Source organism: Mycteria americana, chromosome 7, assembly GCF_035582795.1.
Source record: "Mycteria americana isolate JAX WOST 10 ecotype Jacksonville Zoo and Gardens chromosome 7, USCA_MyAme_1.0, whole genome shotgun sequence".
Taxonomy (NCBI): Eukaryota; Metazoa; Chordata; class Aves; order Ciconiiformes; family Ciconiidae; genus Mycteria; species Mycteria americana.
The window spans coordinates 7,730,677-7,746,692 of NC_134371.1; the positions used below are offsets into that span (position 1 = coordinate 7,730,677).

Below are 16,016 nucleotides of genomic sequence, written 5' to 3' on the forward strand. Positions count from 1 at the left end.
GAAAAGGCAAAGCCCCAACACAAAGGGAACACGAGAAGTATCGGAACAAGGGTGGAGTTTTGATTGCATTAAAGTCAATAGCAAAAAAATTGGATTGATTCATTGACTACAAGGGGGTGAGCCTTTCATCCATGGTATGCTCAAAAATGCTTACAGAAGGGAGAGGAAAACGTCAGTTTAAACCTCTTGTTATTTCTATGAGTAGAATTCCTGGTCCAGAGTGCTAGTTAAATCAGCATAAATTCAAATTAATTGCACAGAAGTCTTTGGGATTTGCTACAAATTTATATGCAGCGCCAGATCATACTCTCTCTTCCCTAAATGAATACCTGAACATATGTTTAAATCTCTGAATTACAAAGCTAAATAGTGTAAAATATATCATTTCCCTTTTTATGTAAGTGTGATCACTATAAACCTTCATTAGAAAAACTCCTTACAAAAAAGGATCTTGACTCTTAGACACATAAATTTAATAGCTGCTTCGTACCTTCTCATCTATTACTCCAGAATATGAACTTTTGTTATGATATACAATTCAAAAGTACTGCACCTCTCAAACCAAGTTTAATCCCAAACAAAACAAGAAAAAGCAGTACAGTAGGTTTATTTAATTCATAGTTGTATGCACACATGCTGCTGATGGCTTGAACAATATCCAGAAATTCAATCCATTTCAGCGACTTGTTGGCTTTACCTCCAACCTATAAATTGCTTTAATTTTAGGAATTTCTTTCAAGCTAATAGTGTTATTCTACATAGGTAATGCCAGTTCTTTTTCTTCCTGAGTTTCTTTTGAAAATCTGTTCCTCAGCTGGACTACATTGAGGTAGAATCATTTGCTTCAATTTCTGCGCATATTGCATTTATTTTGTACACATTACCTGTAGGTACAGTGACAGTCAAATCTCACCATCTTGTGTATTTAAGTACTATTAAGATTCAAGTATCTCTTCTGTTCAAGTTTTCTATTGTTTCAAAGAACTCCTTTGAATCTTTCAAGTATGTAGCTGTTTCAAGGTCACTTCAGTAGTTTTTAAATATTTCTCCCCACAGGACTTTTTCAAAGAGCAATAGCTCAAAGCGGAACAGCTCTCTCCAGCTGGGCAGTTAGTTTTCAGCCTGCAAAATACGCCAGGATGTTGGCTACAAAAGTTGGTTGCAACATGTCAGACACTGTAGAATTGGTAGAATGCCTACAGAAGAAGCCTTATAGAGAACTTGTCGACCAAGACATTCAACCAGCAAGATACCATATAGCCTTTGGACCAGTAATTGATGGCGATGTGATACCAGATGATCCTCAGATATTGATGGAACAAGGAGAATTCCTCAACTACGACATCATGTTGGGAGTTAACCAAGGGGAAGGGTTAAAATTTGTTGAAAATATTGTGGATAGTGAAGATGGCATATCAGCTAGTGATTTTGACTTTGCAGTTTCTAATTTTGTTGATAACTTATACGGATACCCTGAAGGCAAAGATATATTGAGGGAAACGATTAAATTTATGTACACGGACTGGGCAGATCGACACAATCCTGAGACCAGGAGGAAAACGTTGCTGGCTTTGTTTACTGATCACCAGTGGGTTGCGCCAGCAGTGGCTACAGCAGATCTTCACTCAAATTTTGGATCGCCTACATATTTCTATGCCTTCTACCATCATTGCCAGACAGATCAGGTACCTGCATGGGCAGATGCAGCCCATGGAGATGAGGTTCCTTACGTACTAGGAATCCCCATGATTGGTCCTACTGAATTATTTCCTTGTAATTTCTCCAAAAATGATGTCATGCTAAGTGCAGTGGTGATGACGTACTGGACAAACTTTGCAAAAACTGGGTGAGTATCAGATAATGAATAGTCTTGTATACAAACTCAGGATATAACGATGCAGTGCTTTCCCTTGGTTATCTCCCTTGGGAATGCCTCTGTACTTGTAGGATGAATAAGAGATTAAGAATTGGGTTGGATATTTATGTTTATTGTAATGTCCCTCAGCTCGCTTACACATTCTAGCAAAAAGAGGGAAAAAATAGCTTTGCGAGCATTCTGCGTGAAGAAATTAAAAAAATACTTTGTACACAAAAATAATTAAGGGATCCCCAGAAAAGTGCAAAACTAAGCATTTAGCATATGTGTATAGTTAAAAATGGTTACATTAGTAACTGCCGTTACCCCAGCACTGATAATATTTTCATCCCACGAGACAGAACATTGCATAAATATTGCATCAAATATAATGCAGCTTATTTTAATAATGTATTTTCTTTTAAATTGACACTTCTGACCATAAAATATGTGACTTTAAACTTGAAAAGTTTTGTCATTTTCATTAACTCTTCTTTCACTGGCAGTTCAAAACCCTTTTGTACCTTCGGCCATTGGACTCGAAGTCACTATGGGTTATACTGTTATGCCCTGCCGTGGTCTTTCACCTCTGAAAGGCCACAGATACCAGATATAAACCGAAATGCTGAGCTTCATGAGCTTTATGTTACTAAAAAAGAAAAGCAAAGCTTAATGTCCTCTCACACTGGTCTCTCATGGACATTTGTCCACATTACCACATTGCTGGCAATCTGGCCTCAGCAGCAAAAGATTTCAGTGTGAGAGGTACTAGCATTTCAGGGAACTAGGGAAGTCGCTGAAGTCTATGTAAAAGAAGGGTTCGTTTGCATAATGCTGTTTCTAATCAAGATTATTAAGGCCTCTAATTTTAGGAAATAGCATGCTGCTGTGTCCAAAGGCAGATTTAAACATTACGTATAAAATCTTAATTATGTTAATTTTATAATTCCTTTTGAAATACTTTGTAACATTGGAGATTATTTTTTTTTTAGTGACCCAAATCAACCAGTGCCGCAAGATACAAAATTCATCCATACGAAACCAAATCGGTTTGAAGAAGTAGCATGGACCAGATATTCTCAGAAAGACCAACTGTATCTTCATATTGGATTAAAACCACGAGTTAAAGAACACTATAGGGCCAATAAAGTGAACCTTTGGTTGGAACTGGTACCTCATCTGCACAATCTTAACGACATTTCACAGTATACCTCTACCACAACTAAAGTGCCATCAACTGATAATACTTTCAGACCAACAAGGAAAAATTCTGTTTCTGTTACTTCAGCCTTTCCTACAGCCAAACAAGATGATCCCAAACAACAACCAAGCCCCTTTTCAGTGGATCAGAGGGACTATTCAACAGAATTGAGTGTTACTATTGCAGTTGGTGCATCTTTGCTGTTCCTGAACATTTTGGCCTTTGCAGCATTGTACTACAAAAAAGACAAGCGGAGACATGATGTTCATAGGAGATGTAGCCCACAACGTACTACTACCAATGATCTTACCCATGCACAAGAAGAGGAGATAATGTCCCTCCAAATGAAGCACACTGACTTGGATCATGAATGTGAGTCCATCCATCCACATGAGGTGGTTCTTAGGACCGCCTGTCCCCCAGACTACACGCTAGCTATGAGAAGGTCTCCTGATGATATTCCCTTAATGACACCCAACACCATCACAATGATCCCCAACACTATACCAGGGATTCAACCCCTACACACATTCAATACATTTACCGGAGGACAGAACAATACTCTGCCCCATCCTCATCCCCACCCCCATTCACACTCAACAACCAGGGTATAGCCAGACAAGACGAAACAAACTTTATTTTTTGATGGATTACAGTAGGTGATATTACTGAAGATTACTTGGCTTTCAACCTACAAGACTCTTACTATTTAAATATGGAGGAATATTATGTGAATATACATATCAAGAACTTTTGGGGTTTTGAAAAAAATGAATTGTACATATATCAAATGAACTTAAGAAACAAACAAACAAAACAAACAAAAGAAAAAACAAAAAAACCCAACTGTTTGCAATTGCTTGAAGCAGTTGTCCTGAATGATACTTTTTCATTCACATTCAAGTATTAATTTTTTGAAGATTTAAGTTACATAATGGAATTAGGCATGTGCAACACAAACAGGAAAGAACTATGACTGAAAATTTTAAAAACCTATAAATATGCACAAGGGACACACTAATGGAATGTCAGATAATTTTCACCAGTTTTTATTTGGACCTGTTTTCTTGTGTAGACCATATTTACATATTTGAATAAGTACACAAAGCACCAATGCTGTTGAGGCCTTAGAAAGGGGCTCATGCTGAAATCTGCCAGTCAGAGAAGTTTTACAGCCTGGCAGGTACAACATTATCACATAAGTGCTGTCAGTATAAAAGTTGTGGGAATAAAGGAAACTGGATATTTTTAGCACGATGTGCATGATAATTTATATGCTTGGTGGCTGTGCTGCTGATTAAGCCGTAATTAAAATTCTTCTCATCCCATTGGATTTTTTAATAGAAGCTTTATCCATCAATTGGCACAACCTAAAGAAGTTTTTTAAAGGGGCAAAAGTAATTACAGTAAAATATTTCATGGTAGCTTCAGAAATAGAAGGAATTGCAACAGTTCTTAAAGGTTTTTATGGCATTCTAGGTATACAGTGGTGAACCCTCGCTGATACGAATCCCAGACAAAAAATCTGTATTATTGATGTTCTTTTTCCTTTCCACCTAAATAATTTCTAACTTTAACATAACTGTTACTTTAATGGAATCTCCTTTGATGAAGGATTTATAATTTGCTGTGATTTAGTTACAGTATATTTAGTTCAAATTGGTACGGTAAAGTGTGTCCAAAACTTTAACTGCAATGATATTTTGCAATATAAAAATGCCCCAATATTACCGCTCTGATTACACCTTTCAGTTTATTGTTTAAACTCATGTTGCATGTTACAAACTTTACTTATAATACTTTAATACAAAGTTAATTCCCTTTTTGCTATACATTAGCTTTGCCATTCAAATGAATTCTCTAGACCAGATGGCAACAGTGTAGAAAAAGAGGGTACATAAGAACGGGGAGAGAGCCAACAACCGGAAATTTTAAAATCTGAATACTACTACATATGTTTGTGTGATTTGAAATGAACGTTCTAAAATCACAAGAAATTTTTCATTCCCCTGTTGCTTTCCAGTAATTCTATACCATGGTCCTTTCAAAATGTTTGTATATGTAATCAGATGTACATTTATATAAAAGAAATAATTGAGATGGACTTAAGAGCACATCCCTGATAAATACTTTCTCTCTTACCTGTACTATATTTCTATTAGACTAAAGTTATGTGATTTTTTTTTACATTTTTTCAAATTACTAGCAATTTTGATAGTTTGTAAGATAATGCGAAGAACTTTCTCTGACAAACTAACTGCAGTAACAGAAACATTTCTTTTCAGTTACTCTTTTTCAAGAATGAAAGCTTATTACACACAAAAATTGTATACTACTTGATGGAAAATTACTTTGTACTTCTTGGCCATATTACTGGTCACTGAGTGAAATAAAGATAATCTGGATAACGAATATTATTCCAATGCTAAGAGACCTGATCTTTGCTCATTAAAGAGCTAAAATGTTTATTGCTGTTTTGTCATTTTTTAATGAAGTAATGGTAACTGTCTCAAATAAAGAGTAATATCTTAAGACCAGTCTGGCTTTTGAAGACATGAACATGCCTTCTACAACTAATACGACTGCATATTTAGGGGCCAGTCCCTCCTACAACCATTTCTTACAGAAATACTGGCATTGTGACTGTATGATGGCATAGTATCACATGCAAATCGCCCCTAGGTTTCAGGAATAAGTTAAAAATGCAAATATCAACACCAAAAAAAAAAGCCAAGGAACAGGCCTAATTGAAATAAATCTGCAGTATTCCGTGACAGGAAAAAAATCACCTGGGTTTTATTTGGTGATTGAACTTTCATAAACGATTGCTGGGAAGTTCAAAGTGTGTTTGCTAACATCCAGCACAAACGTTAAAACTGAAGCTGAAAGCAAAATAAAGTACTGCAATTTCAGTCATTTTATTTAGCCAGTAAAAAAAAAAAAAAGAAATCCATGTATTTAATTAGTGCTTGTTACAGTCCCAAGTCTTAAATTAAGCTTTTTGGTAGAAGCATAAAAAATAGTCTTCAAAATCCAGGGCGGTCTGTGTGCAATTTCTGCCTGATGTGGTTGTGCTTTTAGACTGTGACCTGCCAATGTAAACCAATAAAAAGAATTGTCTGCCATCTGATAATTATTGTTTAATAGGAAGATTGTATTTTGCTATGTTGATGAAACAAAACAAAAAAATACAAAAATATTGATGGCCATAAAACAAGATATTCATGAAATATGATTTTATGTGCTTTTCTTAACTTTATCAAAACCAAAATAACTTTCTACTATAGTTTATTTGTGGCCATATATCTATATATCTCTATATATACAGTATCTGGTAATTGTTTACTTTTATTAGTTACAAAATAAATGATTTAGGTAAACCAAGCATGACACTACACTTTATTTCTGTCAGCCAACAGTATTTAAAATGTGAAAGATGAAGGCAACGACACAAATTTTATCACTCCTGTTTGAAAAAAAAAAAAAAAAAAGCCCATTCCTGTGATGCAGATACTGTGAATGTTATTTTAGTGGCTACTTTATAATTACATTACAGCAGCTGGCTTTCCAAAAGTGAGATGGTGTCCCACATTCTAACACAACATTACGAAAGACCAAGAGATATTTTAAAGCTGAAACAAAATAAAAATATAGGAAATGGTTTTGGAATATCTTCATTATGCTTCATGGAATATAAGTTTGTTCTTTTTAAAATAATTATCTGTTTGGTTTGTTTTCCACGGTAGCCTACAAGAAAGCAAAATTGAGTGTGATATTTAATTTCTTGTATCATCCTTGGACCAGATTTCCAATAAAATTAGGATATCAGTCAGTCTTTGGAAGTTCCGTAAAAATACAAAAAGCCTGCATTTATTGCTTTCACACTTTTGTAAATATGTTTGCAGACCTTTTTAAGAAAATGTATTCTACCATTTTGAGAAAAAAATAACAATGGAATCATTGTCTCGTTTATCTATTAAAATTACAGGCAATATAATGTGCTGTGCTGACATTTCTAGGAGAAATAAAGCAGATGAAAACGCATTTTGCTCAATGGTATCTCAGTTGGTTACACGTGGTATTCTCCACCCACTGAAGCCTTGCAGGGCATGGGCGAACTACCTGAACATAACGTTCCCCAGGAAAATGTCGTTGTTGTTTTCGTTGTCTGTACGGAACATGGATTCCTATGTCACAAGACTTTAGTTATTGGATATTTTGGTTATTGAAACACTCTGAAAACCGGATGAATAGAGCTCTAACAAATAAACATGTTACAGCTTTAAAGACACCGCTGCACAGAAAATGCTGGAATTTCTGTTGCCAACTTCACTAAGAGATGAAACAGCTGAATTCATAGGAAGCTGTCAAACATCATGGCATCCCTTTGATGTTTGCAAGTTGTTGGTTTTTTCCTGTGGTGTTAGTTTAAAATATTGGCCTTTTTTCCTCCCTTTTTTCTGGTAATGAACTGTTACAGATGATCGCTTTTTAATGTAAGCAAACATTAGATAATTTAATTATTATTGTGAAAATGTGCTCCCAAATAAATTAGATTAATGGGAAATTCCCTGCAGAGGTTTTGTTATTTTTCATTCAAAGCTCTTGTCAAACTATCTGTTGCAGCAGTTCTGCCTTTTTTTCAGTCTGTAAGCTAAGGGACTTTCTCCAAATAACATTAAAAATCTCTTTTTCTATTTGAAATAATAACACTAGAAGATTAAGATGTCCTTCTGAGGCCTCCAAATAAATATGAACAATTTGAAACACGGCGAACAGACTTTTACTCTAAACATTCTAATTTGATTTAATTCTGGCACGTCAATACATTTGTATGCAGACTAGAAATCAGCAGCATTTGATAGGGCGTTCAAGAGAACTACATAGCAGAATCAATGAGTTAACCATGAGTTAACCACCAGCCATGCGCGAAGTCCCTTTTCTCTTATGTTCTCTTAATGCGATTGTGTAACTGATTTCTTATTCACAGATTCAGTAAAAACTTAACTTTGTGAAATGGGAAATGGTTTGAACAAGGTAATGGACTTTATCTGGTGGAAAATGTCTAGAAAAAAATGTTGAGAATCGCCTAGGAAGCGTAGATTTTTATGTGCAACCTGGCTTCATTCCGTTGTTGATATTATAATTCTCAGTAATTCATACACATGGGAAACTATCATTTCTGTAATAAGCTCTAGTTTCTAAAAGGAATTTAAGTATTGTATGCAAATTGTCGATTAAAGCCTATTCTGAGTTTACTTTCCCTTGCTATTGGGATGAATGAAAAACCTCATAGAAGTACAACAAATTTGTACAAGTAATTTTCACACAGTATCTTGAAATGTTTTTTGTTTTTTTTTTTTTCAATTGAAGATAAAAGTACCATCACAGCAGTAAAAGCCATGTAAGTATTTGTTTGTCATGGAAAATGCCTTCTTGTGTATATATGCATCTTTCTCTCCCCGTGCGTACCCACATGCACTACTCCAGCCAACAGAGGAGATTTCAAAAAACGTGAATAAACAGGGCATTTTACCTTTTTGCACCATGCGGATCCAATTCACAGGTAAATGCTAGTGCTCAGTGTGGACGTAACACGGATACCTCGTTCTGCAGTCTCCACTGTTATTGACCAGATGCTCAGCTGATGACGGTTTTTTTAGCACCAGCTGAATTAGTATTTATCATAGGACCATTGAAATCAATGAAGCCCTGACAATTTACACCAGCTATCGATCTGCTTCCGGAACTTTAATGTTCATCATGGCTCATCTCACCGTCCAATTTTGCATATCTTCTCACGCACATGAACACCCACTCATAGAAATTATTACAAGTATAACTACCTGATTTATGAGCACTATCAGGCACTAAAATGTGCTTTAAAATATGCTTGTAGTTATTTGCAAGTCCAAAATTCAGAAAAAAAGAGCCTTCTACATAAAAAAAAAAGAGCCCTGGAAATTACACTGATGCAAAGAAAAGGTTTGTACCACAGTTTGCAGCCTTAACATGCTATAGTAAGTTTTATGTTAAAGTCTTTTTAAAAAAGAACATTCAGTTCTGTCTGATCCTCAAATCTGTATGTTGACCTATATGTCAAAGACACAATGACGCTTTCCAGCAGTTGTAAGCCTGCTCTGCTATGCACTGTTCTGGAAGGGAACAGACATACGGCTGAGCCACACGCTTGCTGTAAATTCAGGACAGAAATAGCTGGATTTTTCTCTGTCATCTGAATTTTCCCCTCTCAGTGTCAGCGACGCCAGGCACTCAGCATTTATGAGCTTAGCTTTAGAATGATGCCATTTAAAAAAATAATAAATGTGGAGTTCTGAAGCCTGCAGGGTTGGGCAGTTAGTATTCAGGTTTTCTGCTTTACAGCTGTAAGAGCCAGTAACTTTTTTTCAAGTGGGAGTTGATCATGCTGGCAACCAGAGGTGACAATACTAGAGCTCAGTTAACGAGAGGTTTGTGAAAGACTGTGTGAGCTGATAACACTTCAGCTGCATTACCAAAAAAAGAAAAAAAAAAAAAAAAAGACAAATTTTGCATGTAGTGATTTTGTTCAGTTGCTGTGGAAGTTAATGAGAATTGCGCTGTTGACTTTACCAAAAGAAGGACCAGTTCAGAAATCTGTAGGAACTCCTGTGAGGTCCGTATAAAAGCTAAACAGCTATGACCATGGCTTCTAAGAGCCTTGGGATGTTTCCAGACCTCCCTGAGCTATCTATCCATCTGTAGTTCTGCAAAGAGGAGCACGTATGTTCAGGTATCCACACTCAGTGGCCGAATACAGATAGGTTCTTCCCCAAAAGACTCATCACTGTGATAGTGCAAAATCAGCTAATGCACCTTATTTTTCAGCAGGTCTTGTGAGCTTGGTCTCAGCACTGGGTTGGTGTGGCCACATGGCTCTGGGCTGGAGCGTGATTGTATCCCGTGGGCATGAAGCACAGAAAAAGAAAACTTGTGACTGCGAAGCAGTCATGGGCCAGACCCAGTACAATATACTAGATATAAATTTTCCCTGGACTAAAATGAGGGGTGGGGCAGAACCTTCTGGCAGGAGGCAGTTTGGGAGAGTGAGATGTACAATGTACCTATTTCATCCATTAATTTGTAGAAACAACTTCTGCAGTAATTTAAAGCACTTAAGACTATATGAAAAGTTCTAAAAATAATGGATGGTTCCTTTGTCACCAAATACATTTTCAGAAGAAGTCATGCAATGTTTTACTGACTGATGATAAAGATATGGTTGTACAGTGTTGTTTTTCTACTTTTCACAAGGTTACTCCTATGTAGTCATGAAATTTGGCTAAGCAGATGAGTAAATTTTGCTCTCATTTGCATACAGGTAAGTCTAGAGCAATTTCATGAAAGTGGAAACGTGGACCTTCACTAAAAAAGGTAAGTAACATCCAAAACCAATTGCTCTTGGCCAGGTACTAGTGATTCCCATGTTAAACCCTGTGATGATTTTTTCTTTAACAGTCATGAATTTGCCATAAATATATTTTTCTCTCCCCAGTCAGTAACTGGAGTAAGTGTACCACGCTCTTCATAGAAGATGAAGATAATAGGAACCATTGGTTTCTTCTCATGAATCATGACTTCGGTGTCCAAGATCAGAAAATGTAATAGAAGAGGAAAAATAGCAAGCCAGGTTTTGGGGGTTGGTTGGGTTTTTTTATTATTTTGCTTTTTGTTTTCTATAGGCACATTTGGCTATCTTCATTCTCTGAAGGCTCACCAGAACCCAGGAAAGGATAAAACCTTAATTGCCACAGCCAGGAGCTCTGTTGGGAGTTTTCCTCTTTCCTTGTCCAGGAGGAAAGGGCAGGGTTAAGTTCATGCAAGGAGACTTCTCCAGAAAAACACTCCCCACTGTAGCTCGGAGACACAGCAAGGAAGTGTGCAAACACTTGCAAATTCTGCTATGTTTGACAGAAGAAGGAACATGTATTGTCAAATTTAATAAAATATTGGTGATGGTTATATATTTGAGATTCTATTAACTTTGTTTTAAAAAACAAGTAATCCTTTTTCAACAATACAGTTTATCTCAAACCTAAAAGGGCTACTTGGTTACTAGAACTTGGACTGTGTTGTAATACTGCATGTGAATTCCCCTTTGTCCCACGCTTAGCCTGCTTCCATTCTACAATTCAATTCAGGGATTTTATTTTAAAACTAGAAACTCTGCTTTTATTTAGTTGCTTCAGTATGGACTACTGCTAGGTGCAGTTTGTTCTCTCTAATTCATTCATCATTTACTCAAAAAGTATATTATCCCAATCTTTTCAGTTATCATTTATTCTCTTTTTTTTCTTACTTCCTTCAAGTTTGGGGATTTTTTTTTTTTTAATCTGTTTCTGTGATAAGTGCAATTTTATTCTTCTTCATGCCCTCTCCCATCATTACTACTGTCTCACACAAATGCAAATATTTGAAATAATTTAAATCTCTGTTTTCTTCACTTATTTTTATCAGTCATCTTGCTCCTTCTGATTGGAATTTTGCTTTATCTTGTTTTTCTTGCAGTTGCTTATCCAGGGCTATTCACAGATGATCTCTTTTTCTATGAAAGTAGCGTTTGGGTACAGAACAGCTCTGGAAACTAAACTCCTCTATTAACTTATGAACTCCCAGGCACAGAGGAATTGCTATTGGGGATGGGAATGGAAATCCATCTACTCTAGTATCTCTAGCATCTAGCATGGCCAAGACCAAGACTTGTGAGTAGGTACAGGAATCCCTTCAGTCGATAACGACAGGCAGGTGCCGGGAAGTTCACAGCCACCACTGAATTATCCTCACACACATGCCAGACGGTACTTTTTCCCTTTGAAAGATGCTGGACAGAATTTCACAGGCAAAAGCCAATCTTGAGCTAAGGCAAGCATGGGCCTCCAGAAATAAGCAGTGACTTGTAAACTCTGCTGCTTGCTAGATTAAAAAGCTTAAAGAGGCTATGAATGGTTTCTAGCTCACGGCCACACTTCAGACAAGTGTCGATGTATTTTTCCTGGCTGGGCAGACACTAAGCCCATTGTTCGGAGGGGGGCTTTGTCGCGGTGCCTGTATCTGTGCTACAGCTGTTCCACGGAGCTGAGCTCCTGCTGCAGTAAACAGCGACGGTTCCATTGGCTGCACCTGAGAGAGATGAGCACCTTCCATAGCAGAAAGGAATGAAGTACAGATGTGGAGCATCAAACACAATTTTCTACTGTTTTATAACTTGAAACAGCCCTTTGCCTCCCTTCTTAAAGAGCAGAAGGAGGGCTTGATAGTTTGGGTGTGAGTGTGGGAGGTGTTTCTGCTGTAGATTTCTGGCTGGAGGTAGGTGATCAGATGAAATTCTTCTTTCCTAAATGTAACTACCACGATCAGGTGCCTAGTGTAAGGAAGCTGACTAGACCTTCTTGGAAGTTAGTAAGAGGGTGAATTTTAGTCCTGGATAAATCATAGGCTACTGGTATCTGGGTTCCCTGTTGACTAAGAGGGAACCAAAAGTAGGTGAAAAAAAATGCTGTCCTTTCTCTCCTTCAGGTACACTGAACTATGACAGCCTAAAATCTCTTTATCAGATAAAGCATTTATTTTTATATATGTACACTATTGATAATTATTTATTTTTAGTTGTATACATCAGAATGATAGCTTTTCACAATCTTTGTTTATTTTATTACTATAGTGCCTATGGCTAAGGGAATAAGACCCTTAGCCTGGCTAAGGGGGTAAGAATTAAATAGCAAAGGCTCTGAGGCAGCATGAAGTAATGAACAATAGTCACTTTAAAAATGTTATGGTGTAGCAGCTTTCCAATGGTAACCGTAGCTAAGACTGGAGCAGGCTGCATATGGCTTCTATAGCAGAGAATGCATTTCAGAATGGACTCTGCCTCGGGATGGCTAGGTGGGCTGGAGATTTTCTTCTTATTTCTTCTCTTTCTCTAAATAGCTCCAAGTCTTAATAGATAAGACATAGTTACGTGGCTTACAAGAATTGCTAGTTCCACAACACTATTTTGTTCCGTGTGATATCACTTTGCGAGGGGTAACCTTCGTTAGGAGTGAGTTAGCAAAGTGGAAATGCAGAAGAGAGAAATGCCGTAAGGGAGAGAAAGCAAGGCAAAAGAGCTGGAGGAAAAAGACTGGCCCAGAGGAGTGAATTTCGTGATCAAACCAGTGCCGCGCAGTCTGGCACACCAGCAGAGACGGGGGCTTCTTGAAGCAGTTGGTGAGGCTGCTGTGTTTTGCCAGTTTGAGCTTCTCCGAGCGGTAGGCTGATTCTTCTCAGAAGTTAGCACGGGTTTAGATGCATTTAACGCACAATAGCTATACTTAACAAAAAAGACTAGCAGCCTATTCTGGTGCAGTGGTGGCCTTTTTATGTAGGCAGGCATTCTCTTTCTCCGTCTAGTTTTGAGTGCGTTTGTAGGCTTCAAACCTTTGTCTAAGGACTATAAAAGATGGTAAGAACAGCGAGAGTTCACATGTGAAAAGGATGAGAGTTGTATTTTCAAAAACTGCCCAAAAGCAAAGGGGGTTTTATTAGTTGTAAGCAGCGTAACAAATTATTTCTGTCAGCTTAGCAGCCTCTAGTTACAATGTTACAGTGAGCTGCACTATTTTAACCTGTGTTGAGCATGAAGATATACAATAGATGGATCGATGTCAAGCACTTGAAGAAGGGTTTACATGAGTATTTTTAGACTTCTGTGTGGTCTCTGACATCTATTTGACAAGCACTTAAGACCACAAGATTGATAAAAACATGCTTTAGAGCTATACCTTATTTAAACCATTGTAAACTGGAGAGAGCACTGACTGTTGTCCTGTAAATCATTAGTATTATGAAGAGAACTATGCAAAATGCGATCACTTATGTCTCAGAGAGGAGTTACGTGAATGCATTTGTTCAAACCTCTGAACCTCATGCTGTGTGTTGCAATCAGATTAACTGAAAAGCTAAAAACAAACCAGATAAAACTGATAGCAATAGTTGCCACACACTGAGGCCAAAGAGGTGTAAAAGCTGACAGATATGGGTGGCTTCATTGCCTATGAAACTACTAAAATTACCCATTTAGAGCAGAGATCAATATGAAAAGCACCAGCTAATGGGGACTACCTGTGGTGCAATCACCATCAAGTACACGTCCATCCTGTTGATCTATGAGGCTTCTATAAAACTGTTTTTTCAGATCAGAGGTCAAAGCTAGAAAATCCTGAATTTCAGAGAACAGCCATGAGCATTCATGAGACTCACTGACTCTAATGTCTTCTAGGAACTCTTTTATTTATCTGAAGAATTTGCCAAGACGTTGTCATCTAGTTAACCTAGATACCAGACATAGCAGACTTTGGTTTACAGTAGAATTGTTTGGATTAAAGGTTGGTATGATTACATTTGTTTCACATCTGTTCAGCCAAAAAGAAGCTTTTTTGATACTGTGACTTTCACCTATGCGTCCCTAGCTTCAGTCTTGCACCATACGTGGCATTTTCTGAGGAGGAGAGGTAAGGAGCTTGTACAGCATGCTTACCTGCATAATGGTTTTGTTTGGCTTTCACGAAGTTAATGAAGAGCATTTCTAGAAATGGGGGATATCTTGTCTTTCATCCCTGACAGCAGGAATTGCCCTGCTGGTGTTCAGACAGTTAGTTTCTGCAATTAGATTTGCATTAATATCTACTCTCTTTTCTCTCTCCATTCTTGGAGGTATATGCTAACGAAACAAGAAACATTGAATGTTCTTGTTCAACTTTGGAGTTTAAAAATGTCTTTGCCTTGTTCATGTTAGTGACCGCACAACCCTAGGATGTTATGAAGCTGTTACGCATATGTACATGAAGCTGGTCATTGCGAGTCATACTGGAATACAACGCTACTGTACAAGCATTATGACACTGTAAAACAATCATTCATCTTTAAACCACAAACACTGCAGCCTCCATAGCTCCTCTGGCTGTCTTGGCAGTGTGAAAGTCTCACTGGAAAATCAAGAAAGGCTATCAAAACACAGCACTGGCACCGGCAAGCAACTTTTTCTGCAGGCTGGTAAGGATAAGTGGTCGTAGCCCAGCTGAGTCCATTGGGGACCCTTGCAGATGGCATTTGCAGGCATCAGACTGAAATGCAGCAGTAGGGAGCAGTCCAAGAGCTTATTTCGGATTTTCATCGCTGTCGTGATGGTAATGGATCTAGGTCCATGGTCTTGTGTGCTAAGGAAATAGAAACAGAAAATTAAATCTTGGTAAAATCTTAAGCAAAAACAAGTAAGCATTTTCTGAGGCTAAAATTTTAATCTGAACTGTTGGCTTGCTGATGACCTTAACTCACAGATGTTATAGCAGAACTGCTGTGGTTTTGCTGCAGACTAGGTGACAGCGGCCGGAGTATTCAGGTGCTTGTTTCCAAACTAGAGCACGTCTGCAGCTACTTCTTCAGCCTCATCATTTCTGCAATCTGTGATCAGTCCGTAATCCCTCAGGTAGGTGCTGAGCTTATGTTTCCCTCATGTTCATCCTGGGTCTATGTTGCTATGGTCGGTGCCTTGTCATGGGTAGAGAAAACTGATCATACTATAAGGAGCTGAACTTGGAATTTGCAGACTGGAAATCTTTGGCATCCCATATAGCAAGCTGTGCAGGATAGGCTGCATTTCTCCCATAATGTGAAATTATTTTTAAGATGGAATCAACTAGAGATAGTTGCATAGAAAAAAGAAAAGTCTCATTAAAACTCAAAGAGAAAGAAATGCTATAACAATTTCACCAGTCATTTGTTTCTTGGTTTAAAAAAAAAAATCAATTTTCATATTTCCACTGGTCATATTTAGTAATACCTTTAAGTAATATATAGAAAAATAGCCTATATTTTTCACAATTTTTGCAAAATTTTGTTACAGTTGTTGTTCTGAATGAACCAGTTTTATTTCATATATCTTCA

General features: G+C 37.4%; 1 protein-coding gene across 7 annotated transcripts in view; it reads left to right on the forward strand.

The window, feature by feature from the left end:
* The window catches only part of NLGN1 (neuroligin 1), a 315,570-nt gene extending 311,900 nt beyond the window's left edge, over nucleotides 1-3,670 (forward strand). For all 7 annotated transcript variants that reach the window (XM_075509050.1, XM_075509051.1, XM_075509053.1 and 4 more), the window contains 2 exons: nucleotides 1,057-1,846; nucleotides 2,848-3,670. In XM_075509050.1, the coding sequence (XP_075365165.1) occupies nucleotides 1,057-1,846; nucleotides 2,848-3,670 (1,613 nt within the window). The remainder of the gene's footprint in view (nucleotides 1-1,056; nucleotides 1,847-2,847) is intronic.
* Nucleotides 3,671-16,016: the final 12,346 nt, after the last annotated feature.